The sequence below is a fragment of the Scyliorhinus torazame genome, chromosome 18 (genome assembly GCF_047496885.1).
Source record: "Scyliorhinus torazame isolate Kashiwa2021f chromosome 18, sScyTor2.1, whole genome shotgun sequence".
NCBI classification, from domain to species: Eukaryota; Metazoa; Chordata; class Chondrichthyes; order Carcharhiniformes; family Scyliorhinidae; genus Scyliorhinus; species Scyliorhinus torazame.
The window spans coordinates 31,390,306-31,411,474 of record NC_092724.1 but is presented as its reverse complement, the minus strand read 5'-3'; the positions used below and the strand labels follow the sequence as shown (position 1 = coordinate 31,411,474).

Sequence of the window (21,169 nt, the reverse complement as noted above, 5' to 3'; positions counted from 1 at the left end):
GGGAATATAAGGTATTAAAAATTCTTCTATTAAAGACAAACGTCTACATTTTATTTCTGGGGTTGCGGTCAGTTAGTGAAGGAATGCAAAAGCAAATTATTGTGGATGCTGTAATCTGTAGATTATTCCAAATATCTGATGACTAATTACCAGCAATGTGCAAAGAAGGTTGGCATTTGCTACACATCTGCATTAAACTTCAGAAAAGAGGTCTCAAGTTTGCACCTTTGTCTTCATGAAGGGTATATACAATTGCACTCTATTTGGGTTGTTGATGTAAGGTTTTGAGCAGCTTTTGCTGCTCGGCACCTTAAGTTGTGGACAATGGTAAAAGTTTACAAATGATAAAAAGTAATAAAATTGACCAGGAATGTGTTCGGAGGTAGAAAATGTGAAAATAGCAAGTTGTTTGGATATTTTTTGAACAAAAATATGCTTATATTTTTAATTAAATGTACGATAATAAACCGAGGAAAGTCAGATCCTGTCTCTCGAATGGAACACCTATTAATTCTATAATTTCACTATGCTCTGATCACATAAGTGCAGAGAATGTAAGAGATGCTAAATATATAAACACATTTTTCAATAGATTATGAGGTTTCATATTTTATTTCAGATACTGAAGATTCAATTTGGGGCAAAACTCAAAAGGTTGGAGTAGTCAGAACACAAAATGCTCATGTGGATATAGTCTATTTGTTTCACATTGACACAGCCATTCAAAAGCTGCTAAAATGATTCCTGCTACAACTTTAAAGTTCAAAAACATAAAAGTTCAGTTGAGGCTGTATTGATATCTGCCATTGGTCGCTTATCTGGATTGTTCATCTGCAGCCTGCAACACACAAAACACAGCTAATAAGCCATCAAATGTATTTAATACACAACAGTGCTAGCTCTCGCTAAGACAGCTAAACAAGACTGAAATTTCTTCTTGGCAAATGTTTTCCTCGATTCTTGGGCTGTAGGAATAACATGCGCAAGTAAGTCACTGAAACTAAAGAGCAATCTTGTGGACTCAGAAGATGGTATTCCATTTGCTTGATTCATATGCAGGATTTAAAATATTGGGTAGGGATTAGAGGGAGGAAGAAACTGTACAGAGAACAAAGGAATGGGAAAAATGGCAATGATTAGACTGCATCCTGAAGGAGGACAAGAAAAATGAAGCAGTCTGGGTAGACGGAGTGGCTATTTCCTGTTTGCATACGTCACAGGTGAGCCAGGAAGTACAATTTGGTCTAGTCAAATAGGACTATCTGGACTGACCATTATAATTCCTTTTCATGGATATACTGAAGTCGCAAGTGCAGCCCAGTAGCACAGTAGTCAACACTGGGACTAAGGCACTGAGGACCCGAGTTCGAATCCCAGCCCTGGGTCACTGTCCGTGTGGAGTTTGCATATTCTCCATGTGTTTACGTGGTTTTCACCCCCAAAACCCAAAAGATGTGTTGGTTAGGTGGATTGGCCATGCTAAATTGCCCCTTAATTGGAAAAAAATAATTGGGTACTCTAAATTTATTTTTTAAAAATGGATACACTGAAGTCAGCATTTGACAAATTCCAACCAAGTGAACAAAGTAAGCATATTAAAAGGCCAACCATGAGGTATTAGTTGATTGATATTGCAATAATCAATTTTCAATAGATTCTCCGTAAAATACCATTTAAACATTTTTATTTTCTTAAAGTTTGTCCATTAACCACAGCCTTGTTGGCACACTGACCAGTGGTCCACCATAATTTCAAATTTTCTCATTTTAATCCCTCCCCATGAATAACCCAACAACTCTTTATTCCTACGACTTCACCATGGCCCTTTTGCTTCACCCCACCAATAGCAGCCACACCTCAATTTTCTCCAGATGATCCAATGCTACCATCAATCCTTTAAGACCACCTTTCAAGGTTATCTATTTAACCCAGCCTTTTACCACCCCTGCCAAAACTTAATTTGTCTGTCTGTTTTTCCTTTGAGGAACATAACATAAGAAACAAAGGAAGGTCAGGAAAATCAAAAAGCACCGGCCAACACGGCGGCGCAGTGGTTAGCACTGCAGCCTCAGGGCTCGGAGGTCCCGGGTTCACAGTCGGTGCGAATTTCCACATTCTCCCCGAGTCTGTGTGGGTTTCACCACCACAACCCAAAAGATGTGCAGGGTAGGTGGATTGCAGGAGTATTTTCTTTTTAAAAAAATTGGCCACACTAAATTGCCCCTTAATTGGAAAAAAAGAATTGGGTACTTTAAAAAAATAAAAAAGCACCAATTCATGGTACTAGCTTGGCTTTTAGCAGCATGAATATTATAAAATGAAGGACTGAGAGAGACAGGAATTACCCATGTTCAACTCCTGAAAAAGAATATAGGACACAATGTGTATCAGATAATGAATTAATGGTAACTAAAACCCAGTCCGATAGGGAGCATAACAGAAGGAGTTGTCCGGGGTTCAGACGATATGCTATGTCAAAGGCTAGGAAGCAATCATCCAGCAAGGACACAGACATTTTTGCCAGAAAAATAAGTCAATAGGAACTATTGCTATATTTATTTGAAACAAACCAACATTACTTTCCCTGTTGCTCCACGTTCACGAGTAAATGTGTTATAGCACACACTCTAGATTTGTAGCAGAAACCAGTTCTACATGTTGGGTTTAGGGCCCCATGAAATAAGATCGACTGAACTCAAAGCCCTCACTGTAGACAGTTCATTATTGACATACAAGCTGAGATTCCCAAAGTATCTTGAACAAAGACTGTCAAAGAGCATACCGATCATTGATAATAGCATCACTCCATTAACCCTTGATTTCACTACTCAATATCCTTACTTTAGTCTGAATAGAAGTCGAGGAAAAAAATAAAACTGTGACTTACCATTAAAACATGATTACTTCATTCTGTCTTGAATTTCCCTCTTACATATGGGATACGGTCAACTATTACTCTCCAATCTGTAGCGTACACCAGTACCACACAACCAACACCTCCCCATGTTGCCATTGTTGGAATCCTAGAAAAATAAATGATATATAAATGTAGAAATATCATATTGAGTTCAGAAGCACATTTATGCTAATACAGTGCCTATTTCATGCTCTTAATCTTTGGTCATAAGATTAATAAACCACTTCCTCCTGTCTTTGGTGCAGTTTCAAGAACATTAAATCTTCAATTTTTGCTTAATTTCTATAGGTAGCTCAAAAATAATTGTAGTTACTGGATTAGTACAGAAGTGATCTGTATTTCATTATTGACCATAAGTAACATCTCGTATGTTGTTCTTTTTTCATTAATTAGAGACAAATCTTCAGCACTGCAGTTAGAATGTTGTTGGGGCCCAATCTTTGATGTACGCTATCCCCTCAGCCATTTCCTGACATCACATGAAGCCAATCAAATTGGCTGATGACTAGTTTCTGTTATGGTTTTTGTGAAACTACCCACAATGTTTATAAACATCAAGCTATGATTGACAGCTCCTGGACCATATCAAAGAGAGTCAAGTGCTGTTAGTTTCACAGCTGACTACTTCAAAGTCACTCAAGCCAAAGGGAGATGAATGAGGTATGTGCAGTTTTTAACTCCTTTTCTGAGGAAGGATGTTCTTGCAGAGGGAGTGCTGCAAGGGTTTACCAGACTGAATCCTGAGATTTTGGGATTGATGAATGAGGAGAGATTGAGTCGGTTAGGATTGTATTCACTGGAGTTAAGAATGAGGGTGCTCTCAGAAACCTTTAAAATTCTAACAGGACTCGACAGGGTAGATGCAAGAAGGATGTTATTCATGGTGGGGGTGTTCAGACCAGGAGTCTTAGCCGGAGGATACGGGGTAGACCTTCAGGACAGAGATGAGGAGACATTTCTTCATCCAGAGTGGTGAGCCTGTGGCATTCGTTACCAGAGGAGGTAGTTGAGGCCAAAACATTACATGTTTTCAAGAAGCAGTTAGGTATAGCACTTGGGGCAAAAAGGATCAAAGTATATGGGGGAAAGTGGGATTAGGTTATCGAGTTGGATGATCAACCACAATCATAATGAATGGCGAAGCAGGCTTGAAAGGCCTCTTCCAGCTCCTATTTTCTATGTTAGAATGCAGATAGTCAGGTGTGTGGAAGTTGTCAATCACAGCTTAGTAAAATCTATGGCAGATCAACGATCGGAAGGATTTAAAACCCAGCTGACTGTTTTTCTCTTTCCAGGAATTGACAGGTGCTGCTTCCTGTGTATTGCCCAGGTAAGTTTTAAAGCAGTAATTTTTTTTCACTGCCTCTGTCTGGACTGCTCTTTGGCTTCTCTTATGGGGGGTCTCTGGTGGGGCTGTTTTTAATTGGGGGTCCCCTGGTGGGTGTGGGGAGGGGGAGGAGCCTAGCCACTGGACTTTGTTCAAAACGGCGGCCCGATAGCAGGTTTCCCGAGGCAATCTCGCTCAATCCCTGCCATGCAACAATTTTCATCGCTAAGGATTGGGAATCGCTTCCTGATTTGTGCTCCCAGTGCGAGCGCAAATCAGGTGCAATTCAGCTCCAGCTGGAGAACATAGCCTCCCAAATGGAGAATACTCTACAAACGGAGAATACTCCCTACAAATAACTACGCCACAAATTACTCCAAAGTGTTTTGCAAGGTCTAATTTGGCAGTTACCAATATCAGCTGTTTGTTGTAGATTTATTTAATAAACTGAAATTAATTTCACCAGCTGCCATGGTGGGAATTGAGCTTTGTCTCTGCATCATGAGTGCAGGCCTCTGGATTACTGATCAAGTAACATAAACACTATGTTGTGCCCTTGTTCTAAAACAAAATGCAGTCTGGATGAATAGGGCTCCCAAATGTACACTAAAATCTGGGTAACAATAATGATGGCTCTCTTTCTCTCCAACTCCCCCAGTCTTTCCTGCCACTTTGGTTGCAATCTTCATTCTCTCACTTCCTAGAACACAGAAAAGCCGATAAAAGGCTTCACCACAGAAGCCTTTTGCACATCCTGTTTGAATTTTACCTAAGTAAACCTCCTGAAATTTGCCCTCTAACATTGCTTCACATAATTTGACAATGGATGTCAGAAATTGTAAGTTATTAAAAAAACATAGACTGGATCCGGAGAAATTAGGTATACGGCACAACCCAACATCAGTTCATAGCTTCGGCTCAAGGCAAAATTATCAATTTCACAGTTTAGGATTTGGAAAAGGCCTTCAAGGGAAAACTACAATTAAAGCATTAAGAGGCAAGTTGATTGATATATTATATGTTATTGTTATTTTTAAAAATTCTGATTACATTTTTTTGAACATTAGTGTTCGGATACCAAACCAGACTCCAACAGTTGTTGGAATACCAGAAGAGAACCCCAAACAATTTTTCAATTTCTAAAATTGTGAGGAAATGATACTTCACCCCAGGAGTGAAGATCCTGATCAATAGACATGTTCAAACAAACTTTATTTTAAACACGGAATTAACCACATTATCAAAGAAATAACTTTTTGTTTATCAGTTAAACAGTTTTTAAACTATTAAACTTAAAATCCTATAACAGACTGCAAAACTACAGACAGACCTGGCTCCTCCCATTCATTGCATCACCTGTATCCCACTAGGTTCCATCACCTGCTCAGCTAGGACGAAACACCACTCCTATCATAAATTATCGACACTCCAGGAAATCTCTAGCAATCAATTATTCTATTAATCCTTTATCTGTAACCAAGTGGTTGGAATGAATAATTACCTTGCCTTTTATTACACTTTAATTACAGCTTTAGTAGACACACTGCATGTATGCATTTTAAACCAAGGTTTTTAAATAACATTACTATCACAAATATGAAATATAATGTATATCAATTTCTACATTCATCACATTAACAATTTTGGCTTGAAGAAATAAATTGGTAACATTCCCCCCCCCCCCCTCCAAAAGGCATTCAGGGATTTGTGGACAGTCAGCAATTGTGCAGCAAGTTTTCCATGAGCAATGATATAGATGGGTTGGTGGAGTGGGCAATAAAGTGGCAGATGGAATTTAACAAGAGAAGTGTGAGGTCATGCATTTAGGGAGGTCAAACAGTTTGAGGGAGCACACAATATATGGGAATATACTGAGAGGGGTAGATGAAGTGAGACATTTTGGCATGCAAGTACACAGATCCCTAAAGGCAGCAGTTCAAGTAGACAAGGTAGTTACGAAAGCAAATGGAATGCTCCCTTTCATTGGCAGAGGTATAAATGATAAAAGTAAGGATAGAATGTTGGAATTGTATAAAACACTGATGAGGCAGTTCTGGTCACCACATTATAAGGATGTAATTGCTCTGGAGAGAATGCAGAGGAGGTTTACAAGAATGTTGTCGGGGGTAGAAACGTGTAGCTATGAGGAGAGACTGGATAGGTTGGGGTTATTTTCCTTGCAATAAAGAAGGCTGAGGGGTGACTTAATCGAGGTGTACAAAATTATGAGGGGAGAGATAGAGAGGACAGAATAAAATTGTTTCACTTGGTGGAGAATTCTAGAACCAGGGGACATAGATTTCAGAAAGTGTAGAAGGAACATGAGGAAGAACGTTTTTACACAGAGGGTAGTGAGAGCCTGGAATTCACTGCCCGAATTGGTGGTGGGGGCAGAGACCCTAAACTCTTTTTAAAAGAACCTGGACCTGACTTCCGGTTGCAGCGATGCCCAGCTAAGCCGCACGTTTCGGCGGCTCCAGCTCAAACGGACCTTCGGGCTCTTTTAAGAGCCCCAACAGGGAATTTTTTCAGGACGAAACCCGGTGTGGGGTGAGTTAACAGGGAGTCCCCCCAACGAAAGAGAAAAATATCGGCGGCGGTGGCTACATCGCGAAGAATCCTCGAGGATAGGGACAGGAGGAAAAAAGAAGCAAGATGGCGGCGGAGAAAGCCCAGGCGACATGGGGGCCCGATCAAGACGAATTGTTAAGACGGTGTGTGGAGCTACTTAAGAAGGAGGTGCTGACACCGATGCTACAGGCAATTGAGGGGCTTAAGGAGGCACAAAGGACCCAGGAGACGGAGCTCCGCGTGGTGGAGCAGAAGGTGACGGATAAAGAAGACGAGATCCTGGGCCTGGCGGTCAAAACACAGACGCACGAGGCGCTCCACAAAAAGTGCATTGAAAGGATTGAGGCCCTAGAAAACAGAGCACGAAGGAAGAACCTTCGGATCCTGGGTCTCCCCGAGGGAGTGGAAGGAGTGGACTGCGGGGCTTACGTGAGCACGATGCTAAGCTCGCTGATGGGAGCGGAGGCCCCTGCGGGCCCCTTAGAAGTGGAGGGGGCTCATCGGGTCCCTGCGAGGAGACCAAAGGCGGGAGAACCACCGAGGGCGACAATCGTGCGATTTCATCGCTTTAATGATAGAGATGTGGTTCTGAGATGGGCCAAAAAGGTACGGAGTAGTAGATGGGAGAATGCGGTGGTACGGGTGTACCAGGATTGGAGTGCGGAGGTGGCGAGAAGGAGGGCGAGTTTTAATCGAGCCAAGGAGGTGCTACACAAGAAGGTGAAGTTCGGGATGCTGCAGCCGGCGCGACTATGGGTCACGTACCAGGAGAGACATCACTACTTCGAAACGGCGGAAGAAGCATGGACCTTTATTAAAGACGAGAAACTGGATCGGAACGGAGGGACTGATTTTAGAGGGGAAATGGCACTGTCGATGTATATAGGGATGTAAATTGGGAAGGGGGGGACATTAAGAAATGTGGGCGCCGGTGGGGGGAAAGAAGAGACATAGGCGGGGGATGAGGAATGGGAGTGGGGCGGTAGAGGGAGCTGCGCCACACGGGGCGGGACAACTACAGAGAATATGGGGCCTACTGTCCTTGTTCCCGCGCCAGATAGGTGATGGCGGGAAGATAGGCGCAAGGTAGATGGGAGTTCCCCACACGGGGGGGGGGGGGGGGGGGGGTCAAGGAGTGAGCGGGAGAAGCCGGGGTCAGTTGAAGTCAGCTGACTTCTGACTTTCGGAAGTAATATGGGGGAGCAATCACGCTAGATGGGGATCTAGCTGGGGGGGGGGGGGGGAGGATAACTGGGTTGCTGCTGCAGAAATCAAAGAGGAACTAGTTAAAGAAAGGGTGGCCGGGGCTGGAATGCGCCACCTGGGGAACGGGTGGGAGCGCGGAATCAGGACGTGGGACTGGCCTAGAGAGGGTGATGGCTAGTCGACACGGGAAGGGGGCAGGTAGCCCCCCACTGCGGCTGATCACGTGGAACGTGAGAGGCCTAAATGGACCGATTAAAAGGGCCCGAGTGTTCGCGCACTTGAAAGGACTGAGGGCAGACGTGGCTATGCTCCAGGAGACGCACCTGAAGGTGGCGGACCAAGTTAGGTTAAGGAAAGGATGGGTGGGACAGGTGTTCCATTCAGGGCTGGATGCAAAGAATAGAGGGGTGGCCATACTGGTGGGGAAACGGGTATCATTCGAAGCTAGGAGCATTGTAGCAGTTAGTGGAGGCAGATATGTGATGGTGAGTGGCAGACTGGAGGGAACGGAGGTCGTGTTAGTTAACGTATATGCCCCGAATTGGGATGATGCGGGATTCATGAAGCGGATGCTGGGACATATCCCGGACCTGGAGGTAGGAACCTTGATAATGGGGGGAGACTTCAACACCGTGCTGGACCCAGGGTTAGATAGATCTAGATCTAAGACCGGAAGAAGGCCGGCAGCGGCCAAGGTGCTTAAAGGGTTTATGGACCAAATGGGGGGAGTGGATCCATGGCGATTTGTTAGACCGAAGGCCAAGGAGTTCTCCTTCTTCTCCCATGTTCACAAGGTGTACTCCCGGATAGATTTTTTTGTTTTGGGAAGGTCGTTGATCTCGAGGGTGGAAGAAACGGAGTATTCAGCCATAGCTATCTCAGATCATGCCCCACATTGGGTGGACCTGGAACTAGGAGAGGAAAGGGAGCAGCGTGCACTCTGGCGATTAGATGTGGGATTGTTGGCGGATGAGGGAGTCTGTGGAAGGTTGCAGGGATGTATCGAGAGATACCTGGAGGCCAATGACGACGGGGTGGTCCGAGTGGGAGTGGTATGGGAAGCACTAAAGGCGGTGGTCAGAGGAGAGCTGATCTCCATCAGGGCCTACAAAGGGAAAACAGAGGCCAAGGAAAGGGAAAGATTACTGGGGGAGATTTTAAGGGTGGATAAAGAATATGCGGAGGCCCTGGAGGAGGGACTATACAGGGAGAGACGACGACTCCAGACGGAGTTTGACCTTCTGACCACTAGGAGGGCGGAGGTGCTGTGGAGGAAGGCACAGGGGATGAGATATGAATATGGGGAAAAGGCTAGTCGCCTGTTGGCCCATCAGCTGCGAAAGAAGACAGCGGCGAGGGAGATAGGGGGAATTAGAGACTAAAAGGGAGCTACGGTGCGGAGAGCAGGGAAGATAAATGGGGTGTTTAAGACCTTTTACGAAAGACTTTATAGGTCCCAACCCCCGGAGGGAAAAGAGGAGATGCGGCAGCTCCTGGACCAATTAAGGTTCCCGAGGGTGGAGGAGCAGGAGGTGGAAGGCCTGGGGGCACCAATTGGGGTGGACGAGGTTACCAAGGGGCTGGGGAACATGCAGGCAGGGAAGGCCCCGGGACCAGATGGGTTCCCGGTGGAATTTTGTAGAAAATATGTGGACTTGCTGGCCCCGCTGTTGGTGAGGACTTTTAACGAGGCCAGGGAAGGGGGAACTCTACTCCCGACAATGTCGGAGGCGACGATATCGCTAATTTTGAAGCGGGATAAAGATTCGCTGCAGTGCGGGTCCTATAGGCCTATTTCACTACTAAATGTGGACGCCAAATTGCTAGCAAAGGTGCTGGCAACGAGGATAGAGGACTGTGTCCCGGGGGTGGTGCACGAAGACCAGACAGGATTCGTAAAGGGGAGACAACTAAATGTCAACGTGCGACGGCTATTAGGGGTGATAATGATGCCCCCAGCAGAGGGGGAGGCAGAGATAGTGGCGGCAATGGGTGCAGAGAAGGCATTTGATAGGGTGGAGTGGGAGTATCTATGGGAGGTGCTGAGGAGGTTCGGGTTCGGGGACGGGTTTGTTAGCTGGGTCAAACTCCTCTATGGGGCCCCAACGGCAAGTGTGGTCACGGGTCGGCAAAGATCGGAGTATTTCCGACTATACAGGGGAACAAAACAGGGATGCCCGCTATCTCCATTACTGTTCGCGTTGGCAATAGAACCACTGGCCATGGCGCTGAGAGACTCCAGAAAATGGAGAGGGGTGATTAGAGGGGGAGAAGAACACCGAGTGTCACTCCACGCGGATGACCTACTGCTGTATGTGACGGACCCAGTGGGGGGGATGACAGAGGTCATGCAGATATTGAGGGAGTTCGGAGATTTCTCGGGATATAGGCTTAACATGGGAAAGAGTGAACTTTTTGTGATACACCCTGGGGACCAGAGTAGAGGGATAGATGGCCTGCCTTTAAGGAGAGTGGAAAGAAACTTTCGATACCTGGGGATTCAGATAGCCAGGAGCTGGGGAACCTTGCACAGACTTAATCTGACACGACTGGTGGAACAAATGGAGGAGGACTTCAAGAGGTGGGACATGCAGCCACTGTCACTGGCGGGCAGAGTACAGGCAATTAAGATGATGGTCCTCCCAAGGTTCCTATTTGTATTCCAATGTCTCCCTATACTGATCACTAAGGCCTTCTTTAAAAAAATAGACAGGAGCATCACGAGCTTCGTGTGGGCAGGGAAAGTTCCGAGGGTAAGGAGGGGGTTCTTACAACGTAGTAGAGACAGAGGGGGACTGGCGCTGCCGAATTTGGGCGACTACTACTGGGCCGCCAATGTGGCGATGATCCGTAAATGGATGATAGAGGGAGAGGGAGCGGCATGGAAAAGATTAGAGAGGAAGTCCTGTAAAGGGACGAGTCTAGAGGCGCTGGTGACGGCGCCACTACCGTTCTCACCAAAAAAAATTACCACGAACCCAGTGGTGGCGGCAACATTAAATATCTGGGGGCAATGGAGGTGACAGAGAGGTGTGCTGGGAGTCTTGGTGGGGTCCCCAATTAGGAACAACCATAGGTTTGCCCCAGGGAGGATGGATGGAGGATTCCAGAGCTGGCACCAGTTGGGAATTAGGAGGGTGGGAGATTTATTTATAGACGGGACGTTTGCGAGCTTGGGAGCGTTGGAGGAAAAGTATAAGCTGCCCCGGGGAAATTTCTTTAGGTATATGCAGGTGAGGGCGTTCACAAGACAACAGGTGAGGGAATTTCCATTGCTCCCGACACAGGGGATCCAGGATAGAATGCTCTCGGGGGTGTGGGTCGGGGAGGGCAAGGTGTCAGAGATATACCGAGAGATGAGAGAAGAGGGGGAGGAGCTGGTGGGCGAACTGAAAGGAAAATGGGAAGAAGAGCTCGGGGAGGAGATAGAGGAGGGTCTGTGGGCTGATGCCCTAAGCAGGGTAAATTCCTCTTCCTTGTGCACCAGGCTTAGCCTGATTCAATTTAAGGTGCTGCATAGAGCACACATAACGGGAGCAAGGTTGAGCAGGTTCTTCGGAGTGGCAGACAAGTGTGGGAGGTGCGGCGGAAGCCCGGCAAACCACACGCATATGTTTTGGTTGTGCCCGGCACTGGAGGGGTATTGGAGGGGAGTGACGGGAGTGATCTCGAAGGTGGTGAAGGTCCGGGTCAAACCAGCCTGGGGGTTAGCTTTATTTGGAGTTGCGGATGAGCCGGGAGTGCAGGAGGCGAAAGAGGCCGATGTCGTGGCCTTTGCATCCCTAGTAGCCCGGCGTAGGATTTTACTCATGTTGAAGGAAGCAAAACCCCCCGGACTGGAGGCCTGGATAAACGATATGGCGGGGTTCATAAAACTGAAGCAGATTAAGTTTGCGCTGAGAGGATCGGCTCAAGGGTTCACCAGACGGTGGCAGCCGTTCCTCGACGGAACGTTAGAGGGAAGATAGATGACCAGCAGCAGCAACCCAGGGGGGAGAGGGGGGGGGGAAGGGAGGGAAGAGGGAAGTTTCATTTTATGTTATTTGGTTAGTTTACCATGTTAGTTAGTTACTCTTTATTAGATTGTAGTTATCATGTTACTTGTACTGTTAACTTTTCTTTTTGTTTGATGTGTAAGGGGAAAAAATTGCGAATGAAAAATTTCAATAAAATATATTTTTTTATAAAAGAACCTGCATCTATACCTTAAGCGCTGTAAGTTACAGGGCTATGGATCGAGTGCAGGAAGGTGGGATTAGAAAGGACACCCGGGTGTCTTCGGGCTGGCAGGGACAAGATGGGCCGACTGGCCTCCTTCTGTGCTGTAAGCTTTCTATGGTTCTATTCGCAATTATAAATGTGATCCGGACAGCACAGTGGTTAGCACTGCTGCCTACTGGCACCTAGGTCCGGGGTTCGATCCTGGCCCACTGTCCGTGTGGAGTTTGCACATTCTCTCCGTGTCTGTGTGGGTATCACCCCCACAACCACAGGGTAGGTGGATTGGCCATGCTAAATTGCCCCTTAATTGGATACCAAATGAAATGCGTACTTTAAAGTTCTTTTTAAAAATAAATGTGATCACAACGTTGTGTTTTGTGGTGCAGTAAGGAAGTGCACACATACCGAAGATTTTCTAATGCTATAGCTAGATGGAACAAAATATTACAGTGACCCTTTCTCAACAGCTCTTGTTTCTATTCTCTAAGACTCTATAACACTTATTGAAGATTTTTCTCTTAGTCCAAGAAAAAGCAATTGTACTGCCTCATAGTGTTACTTTGTTTTTGCAATATTATTCCTTGTAATGCTCACATGGTTGCTAGAGATCAGGAAGCAACAGGTAGCACAGATGACAGATACAATTTTTCAGTCAATAATTTCATTCAAAACCAATGCTCAGGGATTATAGGCATCAATGATGCTTTTATTTAAAAATGGACATCTCGAGCTCTATCAAAGGTATACAAACTAAACCATTCATATGTTTCGCAATAGCTGGTGAGGTGTTATAATAATAATCTTTATTGTCACAAGTAGGCTTACATTGACACTGCAATGAAGTTACTGTGAAAATCCCCTAGTCGCCACACTCCGGCACATGTTCGGGTATACGGAGGGAGAATTCAGAATGTCCAAATGACCTAACAGCACATCTTTCGGGACATGTGGGAGGAAACCGGAGCACCTGGAGGATATCCACGCAGAAACAGGGAGAACGTGCAGACTCCACACACAGTGACCCAAGCTGGGAATCGAACCTGGGACCCTGGAATTGTGAAGCAACAGTGCTAACCACTGTGGTACCTTGCTGTCGGATAGAAAATTACCATTCAGAAATCTTCTATTATCCTGGCGCCGATGTCCCAGGTTCAATCCCGGCTCTGGATTCCTGTGTGGAGTTTGCACATTCTCCTAGTGTTTGCGTGAGTTTCGCCCCCACAACCCAAAGATGTGCAGGCTAGGTGGATTGGCCACGCTACATTGCCCCTTAATTGGGGAAAAAAAATAATTGGGTACTTTAAATTTAAAAAAAAGAAATCTTTATTAATTAAACCAACAGAAATTTGCAATTATAAATATATTGTGAGGGCGGCACGGGGTGCCGTGGCTAGCACTAGGACTACGGCGCTGAGGACCCGGGTTCGAATCCCGGTCCTGGGACACTGTCTGTGTGGAGTTTGCATATTCTCCCCATGTCTGCATGGGTTTCACCCCCATGACTCAAAGATGTGCAAGTTAGGTGGATTGGGCACGCTAAATTGCCCCTTAATTGGAAAATAAATAATAATTGGGTACTTAAATTTATTTAAAAAAAATGTATATTGTGATCACTATTAGCTAATGAGAATGCTCACAGGGGATGTGTACGTTAAGTCTTGCATATAGCTCATCACATATTAAAATTTCTCAAATTGGTTTGTAGCAGGCAAAGAACATTTTCCCACTAGTTCAAGGAACTAACCATTCTCATTTTCTAAAATATAAACAGCAACATAATCAACTGAAAGACAAGAACTTCTATAATGATTTCCTGCCCAGTAATTCAAGCAGCCATTATTATTGCGAACCTAGTTGATATGTATCTTGTAAATATTATTGTCCAGCTAATGAATTATATAATTCTCCCAAAAAGTATGAGAAATTCCCCAGGCAACTGCTTGCATTTTATCCCAAGTTCCGAACATATAATTTCCAGTCTGTCCTCTTGTGCAGCAAGGTGGGGCTTGGAATTTGGGGATTTATGGTACCAGTGGACAAATTCTGAATATGGGATAGAGAATTGTCAAAAGGGCTTGTACATTTCATCCTACTACAGTGAAAATCCAAAACTTGAAGCTTACTTTATCAATGTGGTATGATGGCCTGACTGGGAATATTTTTGAAAAAAAGGAGCCATGAAGGTCACAGCTTCTGTTAACAAAAGGTGCAAATGATTCATAATGAGAGCTGTGATTTTTCCTTGACTTTTGAACAACTGCATTGTTAATGATTCTGATCCTACCACAGCAATGAAACAGCTCTAATCAAAATCACAAAAAACATCCTACATTTTCACAACCATAGTGCACTATCCATCCTCACCCATTACAACTTGTCTACAGGCTTTGAGACGGAGGACTGGCATTCCCCTCCTATATCTCTCCTCCATTGCCTGGCTAACCGGGGCTGCCTTGGTCAGGTCTAATAATTAGGTATTCAATTGTAGTCAGAGAATATCATGCAGTGACTTCTCTTCCCGCTCTCACACAGTTGTCTCAGGAGTCCGCCACGGGTCTAATTTTGATTCTGTCCTATCTTCCATCTACATGTTGCCCCTCAGCAACACCGTCGGAAAACATGCCAGGTTCCACGTTTACGAAGATGACACCCAACTCTACCATCACCTCACCCGATTCCTCTGCTGCCTCTGGTCAGTCCTTTCTATTTACCTTCAATTAACTATTGGGGCAATAAAATCTTTCATTTCCACTGCAAACTACTTTCCCCAGCCATGATCTCAAGCTGAAGCACATTGTTCACTGTTCTACATCCTACTGACCTGGAGTTCAATTCCTCTCATACACGAGAGCCACATACTTCAAGCTCTTCTGACTGTCCTCCCATATTCCATACATATTCTCATCCAAAGCTCTGCAATCCATATCCCAACCTGCAGCATTTCCTGCTCGCCCATCTACTACCCTCTGATCATTGACATGCATTGAATCCCAGTCCACCAATGCCACAATATAACACTTCTCCTCATATTTAAATTCCTGTATAGTCTTCCCTCTGCAGATTTCTTCTCAAATCCTACAACCCCCCAAGAGTTTTGCATTCCTCCAATTCTGGTCTCTTGTGCATCCCTCAATATCTTCACTTGACAACTAATGATTGCATCTTCAGCTGTCTGTCCCAATGTATGGACTATCTTCCCATAAACACGTCTCCTTTAACAGTTTTCTTAAATCCTATTGTGACCAAGTTTTGATCACATTTCCTAATATCTCCTTTGGCTTGGCTTTGTATTTTTGTCGCAATTTGCTTCTGTGAATTATCTTGGGATATAGTACTAAGTTAAAGCCGTTATATAAATGCAAACTCTTCTTGTAACATGAGCGAGTTGTTGCTGATGGAGAAAGTAAATAGACAATTCACTAGCAGGGGCACCAACCTGTATTTTATTTAAATTTAGAGTATCCAATAATTTTTTTTTCCAATTAAGGGGCAATTTAGCATGGACAATCAACCTACCCTGCACATCTTTGGGTTGTGGGGTGAGACCCATGCAGACACGGGGAGAACTTGCAAACTCCACAAGGACAGTGACCCAGGGCCGGTTTCGAACCTGGGTCCTCAGTGCCATGAGGCAGCAGTGCTAACCACTGCGCCACCATGCCGCCCCTAGCACGAACCTGATTAACTACTTGGTCATTGGCAATGCAATTGCCACAAGCTGCTCTTGTGGTTGCAACTTTCAGCTGGGTTCCAGGATATTCCCCAATTTCAGCCATGTAGTTGAAGAATTTGAGGGATCAAAAGATGAGCCTCTCATCGTAAAGTAGGCAGCCACCACCCTACTGTATTCTTGGACTTCTGTTGATAGTTCGAAACCGGTTATGTTTTCGGTCAATGTTGGTTCTCAAGATATTGATGGCAATAATTGCAGTCTTTGAAGGTAATGGGGAAATTCTGAACTTTGTGGTTATTACCTAGCACTAAAATAGTGGCAATGCTACCTTCCACCATCAGCCCAGGTTTGGACATTACTCAGACACCACTGTAGGCTGGCAAGCATTACTTTATAGGAGTGGAAGAATTTTCTTTTTGGAAAATGTGGGGCAGAAAACAAACATAGAACTTGCTGCTTAAGCAAATGTTACTAATTCCAGGGGGGATGGATTATAACATAAATAGCTGAAAACAAGGTTGTGAGGCGGAGGCGGGAAGAGACAGGCAACACAAAGTTACTGTACATCTTAAAGCATGCCCTGCAAATGATCTGCTACTTTAGTAAATTGGTTATATCATTGAAATAGGAAAGCCACTGTAGCCTTTAGGCAATTGTAGGGCCAGGATACATTAGAAACTATCCTCCAGCTACCAACCTATACACACACAAAATTGTATGAGCTACCGTGAACAAAGTCAAAACATTGAAGTTAGGAAGAGAGGTAAATTTACACCAGCGAAATAAAACTGTTAATATTTAGTTTAATCGCTGGAAAACAGTTTTGCTTTACGTCCATCATCTTTTATTTGCAGTACTATTCCTTTTTGTTTCTCACCAGACACAATGTACAATGAAACATACAATCTCATTTGTGATTTGCTCCTTCATACGATGGCTGTAAATGTAGCTCAGCAATATACACAGATGTGACAATGTCATTTACTGAGAAAGCAGCTGCAAGACACAGAAGCACGTTGCATCCAATTCCTTCAATCAAATCAAGTAGGAGCAGCAAACATGTTACCAAAGTTATCACAAGGTTAGAAAATAGTTTACAATTAACTTGGAAACACTGTGTGGCTGTTTTACCTTGTTAAATAAGTTGCTACATTGCCCTGTAAATATTGAATTTAACGACTTTCAGAAAGGAAATTGACCTTTTTTTGGTAAGGTGTACCCCACAACAAATTATTTACATAGCACCTTTAAATGTAGAAAAATATCCCAAGGCGTTTCACACAACTAAAATAAAAGACAACTGGACAAAGGAGACATATCAGGAACAGCATAAAGATAGGTTCATGAAGCACCTTAATGAAGGAAAGGGATGTGAAGAAGCAAATGAGTACAAGGAGATAAATGTGGGGCTTAGGCACTAATTGCCAATGCCAGAGTGTGGGGCGTGTGATGTGCACAAGTTTCAAAGCAATGGATAGTTTGTGTTAGGGGTGGAGTTGCCACATTGGAGGAGTTTAAAGTGAGGCCATGAAGAGATTTAAAACACAAAATCATTTTTAATTTGTTCAGTTGGGGGAATGGGAGCGTCATTGAAGACAGGGGTGACCCGTGATTAGAACCTGTCAGAGATGATGTTGGAGTGAACAAGTTTCAAATTTGAAATGACGAATCAACAGGATCAGGTCAATAAAGCTCAGAGTTATTTCAGGCAATATTTTACATAGGAAAAAAAGTGTTACCTTTTCATTTCTGACACCACATAATCTGGTTTTACACGACTGTTTATTCGAAATATGGACAAGAGCTTACAACCTTGGAGAGCAGTACTGGGTCACCATTCTGAGGTTGCAGTACTTTATTTACCAGTCCAGGTCTCTGCCCAAGTAAAAAAAAATCACAGTGCATTCAAACTTGAGCTGTGGGTGCTGATGAACAATAGCAAGAATGAACAATAGCAAGAAATTCTAATTGTGCCATACATTGATGACAACGGTCTAGATTATAATCTCAAATATAATATAAGGCTGCTACGCAATACTAAATTTATAAGTCTCGTATAGCTTGTCCTGTTTTCCATTTTATTCCCAGATGGAAAGGGGGCAGGAATTAATCAATGCTGCTCCAATAACCAGCTCAGAGGTGCTACCTTCTTTTTCCCAGCCTCAGAATTAACAAAGCAGAGCAGAAACTGCAAATGGTTATGGGCATATACTTTCATTACTTCCATAGAGAGAAAGTGTTTGGTCACTCCATATTTATAGTATTAGAAATAAAAGCAAAATACTGCAGATGCTGGAAATCTGTAATAAATACAAAGTGCTGGGAATACTCCTGGCATATGTAGACAGAGAAACAAAATTAACGTTGCAAGTCAAATATGACTTCTTCAAAAGAGATGTGGTGGGTTTTATGCTGTTGATGGTTGGGGAGGGGTGGGGGAAGAAGAGACAAAAGGGAAGGTCAGGGATATAGTAGAGATTAATTGGTAAATATATCATGTGGTAATGATTGAAGTTCTCTTTTTCTCTTTCAGGGTAAATGGCTGAAGTTAAGCAAGAGGATTTGCCCAGAGTGTGTGAACATAGAATAATGAACAGCGATGCCCACAAATAAAAACAAAATAAACTAGACTCAGCCTAGGACATGGCAAAAAGCAGAATCAAAATGGATTGGGCTGTGGGGGTGGGGGGGGTGTCCTTGTCTGAAATTGTTGAGTCCAGAGGCTGTAAAAATGTTTAATTGGAAGACGAGGTGCTGTTCCTCAAGCGCGAGTTGAGCTTTACTGGAACAATGCAGCAAGCAGGCTGAGGACAGAAATGTGAACTTGAGAACAAGTTAGTAAATTAAAATGGCAAACAACTGGGACTGAGCGGAGGTGTTCGGCAAAGCAGTCACCTAATTGATTTGGTCTCCCCAATGTAGGGACTGCACTGTGAGCAGTAAATATAGATAACAAAACTGAAAGAGGTACAAGAAAATTGCTGCTTCACATGGAAGGAATGTTTGGGGTCTTGGAAGGTGTGGAGAGAATAGTAATAATATAATCTTTACTGGTGTCACAAGTAGGCTTACATTAACACTGCAATGAGGTTACTGTGAAAATCCCCTAGTTGCCACACTCCAACACCTGTTCGGGTACACGGGTAGAATTCAGAATGTTCAATTCACCTAACAAGCACGTTTTTCGGGACTTATGGGAGGAAACCAGAGCAAACTCACGTAGATACAGGGAGAACAAGAGTAAAGATCCATCATGTTTTTACCTCCGTTCAGTTCTGAAGAAGTTTTTTTTTTAAATCACAGCATGTGAGCATCATTGGCTCGGCCAGCATTTATTGTCCATCCCCAACTGCCCTCGAGAAGGCGTGCCATCTTCTTGTACTGCTGAAAACTCTGCGGGGCATAGGTACACCTACAAAGCCGTTATCTTTTACCCGTCCTCATTCCGAGGATTGGTCGCACTGCCAGCAATCTTTCACCACGGACTTCTACTCCCCACTGCCCTCCCTGCCTGTAGCATAGAGGGGCCAGTCCATGTTCTGTAATTACCTATCTATGCCAATGTTGGCGTGTTTCCCAGGTGGTTTACCTTGCACGAGCTCTTTTTCCAAATAAATTAGATGTCCCAAACATGAGAGCTTGGTGCAATGCTGTCCAGAAGTCATATTCCACTCGAAACGTTAGCCCTGCTTCTGTCTCCACCGCTGTTCCAAGACCTGAGCATTTCCCGCACTTTTATTCCATAATGTCAGGTCCAAGAACATTGCGTTGAATCGTGGGCGGAACCGAGTGATTTCATGACAACAAAAACACCAATGGATAACTATGGGAAGCAGAATGACATTCTATCCAACTGAGGAATAAACGAGCAGTCAGCTACAGATAAGAACACCAAACTTTACTTTCAACCGAGGAACCAAAAAAGTAAGGAGGATCAGAGCAGCGGTAAAGGTTTGCGTTTACAAAAGACAAAGCGGGATATAGTGGCCGGGTTTAAATCCTGGATTGTAGGAAAAAGGACGGTCAAGGTGAATCCAGCCTCCAGCCCTCCTGGAGAGTCAGACCGCCGGCGGCGGGGGGGCGCCTCAAACCTTCTCCCTCCTCCCTCCCTCAAACAAAATCGACCCTCCCCATCCCATAACGTTGAATTCAGCCGCCAGGCTCACGTCCTTACCAGTTCTTTATCAACTGGACGTATCTGGGTCCGATTAATTTCGCCAACATCCCGGTGACCGCTCGCTGACCCACTCCAGAGCCACAAAATGGCGGCACCAGGACCGCCTCCCCCCCCAGATATAGGCAGCCCCAGTCAGCGCCTGTCGAAAATAATTCAATGCACCGAATTATTTATTTAAAAAAAAAAATCACTTTTATAATTCGTTTTTAAAGTTAAACCTTTCATGTTGAAAAATAGATTGCACTGCACCAAAATTGCCAATGGCGCGACTCTCTCCAAGGGTCTTCGCAGTGTGGTTTCTATGGAGTGATATGCTGGGTGCTGCCCTCTTTGGCCAGTGTTGGAAGCGGCTTTGATCGCCCACCAGTTGTCCATTGCCCAGAAACTGGGCGCCCATATGTTGAAATGAAATATGCAAATCTGGATCTCGCCCCTCGCAGGTCACGACATCTCGCAATACCTGGTTAGGTCTGACGAGACGTTCAGAGCATGGTGAATCTCGCGAGAGGCTCCCGTGTGATTTAATGGCCTTGTCGCATCACAGTATTCCTCAGTAACTGGTTTAGGGTTGGCGTATTCCTGGAGATTTAATCATATGACAATGCCTTTAAGGCCTGCTTGAAGTGAATCCATAGAAGCTCTACAGTGCAAAAATTCAGCTCGAGTCTGCATCGACCCTCTGAAAGAGCACTCTACCTCGGCCAACTCCCCAGTAGCCCACCTAACCTGCACATCTTTGGACTGTGGGAGGAAATCGGAGCATCCTGAAGAAACCCTATCTGGCATCCTATTTGGCTGCATCACAGCCTTGAATGGCAACTGCTCGACCCAAGTCCGTAAGAAGCTACAGAGAGTCGTGAACACAGCCCAGTCCATCACGTGAACCCACCTCCCATCTGCTAACTCTGTCTACACCTCTTGCTGCCTTGGGACAGCGGGCAGCAAAATTAAAGACCCCTCCCACCCAGGTTATTCTCTCTTCCAACCTCTTCCATTGGGCAGGAGATACAAAAGTCTGAGAACACGCACTAACGGATTCAAAAACAGCTTCTGCCCTGCTGTTACCAGACTCCTGAA

At 44.6% G+C, this 21,169-nt stretch overlaps 1 protein-coding gene across 3 annotated transcripts; it reads right to left on the bottom strand.

Annotated features, from left to right (window-relative positions):
* Positions 1 to 581: 581 nt before the first annotated feature.
* Positions 582 to 20,244, bottom strand: LOC140395093 (cytochrome b-c1 complex subunit 10-like). 3 transcript variants are annotated; one of them, XM_072482503.1, is made up of 4 exons: positions 20,090 to 20,215; positions 17,655 to 17,790; positions 2,888 to 3,023; positions 582 to 838 (listed from the first exon to the last, which is right to left on the bottom strand). In XM_072482503.1, exons 2-3 carry the CDS (start codon positions 17,660 to 17,662, stop codon positions 2,906 to 2,908), a joined length of 126 nt encoding a protein of 41 aa, XP_072338604.1. In that variant the 5' UTR covers positions 17,663 to 17,790; positions 20,090 to 20,215; the 3' UTR covers positions 582 to 838; positions 2,888 to 2,905. The 3 variants fall into 3 exon arrangements, with proteins under 3 accessions (XP_072338604.1, XP_072338602.1, XP_072338603.1); XM_072482501.1 differs by lacking the exon at positions 17,655 to 17,790 and having other exon boundaries at positions 20,090 to 20,244; XM_072482502.1 differs by lacking the exons at positions 17,655 to 17,790; positions 20,090 to 20,215 and adding an exon at positions 19,505 to 19,563.
* Positions 20,245 to 21,169: the final 925 nt, after the last annotated feature.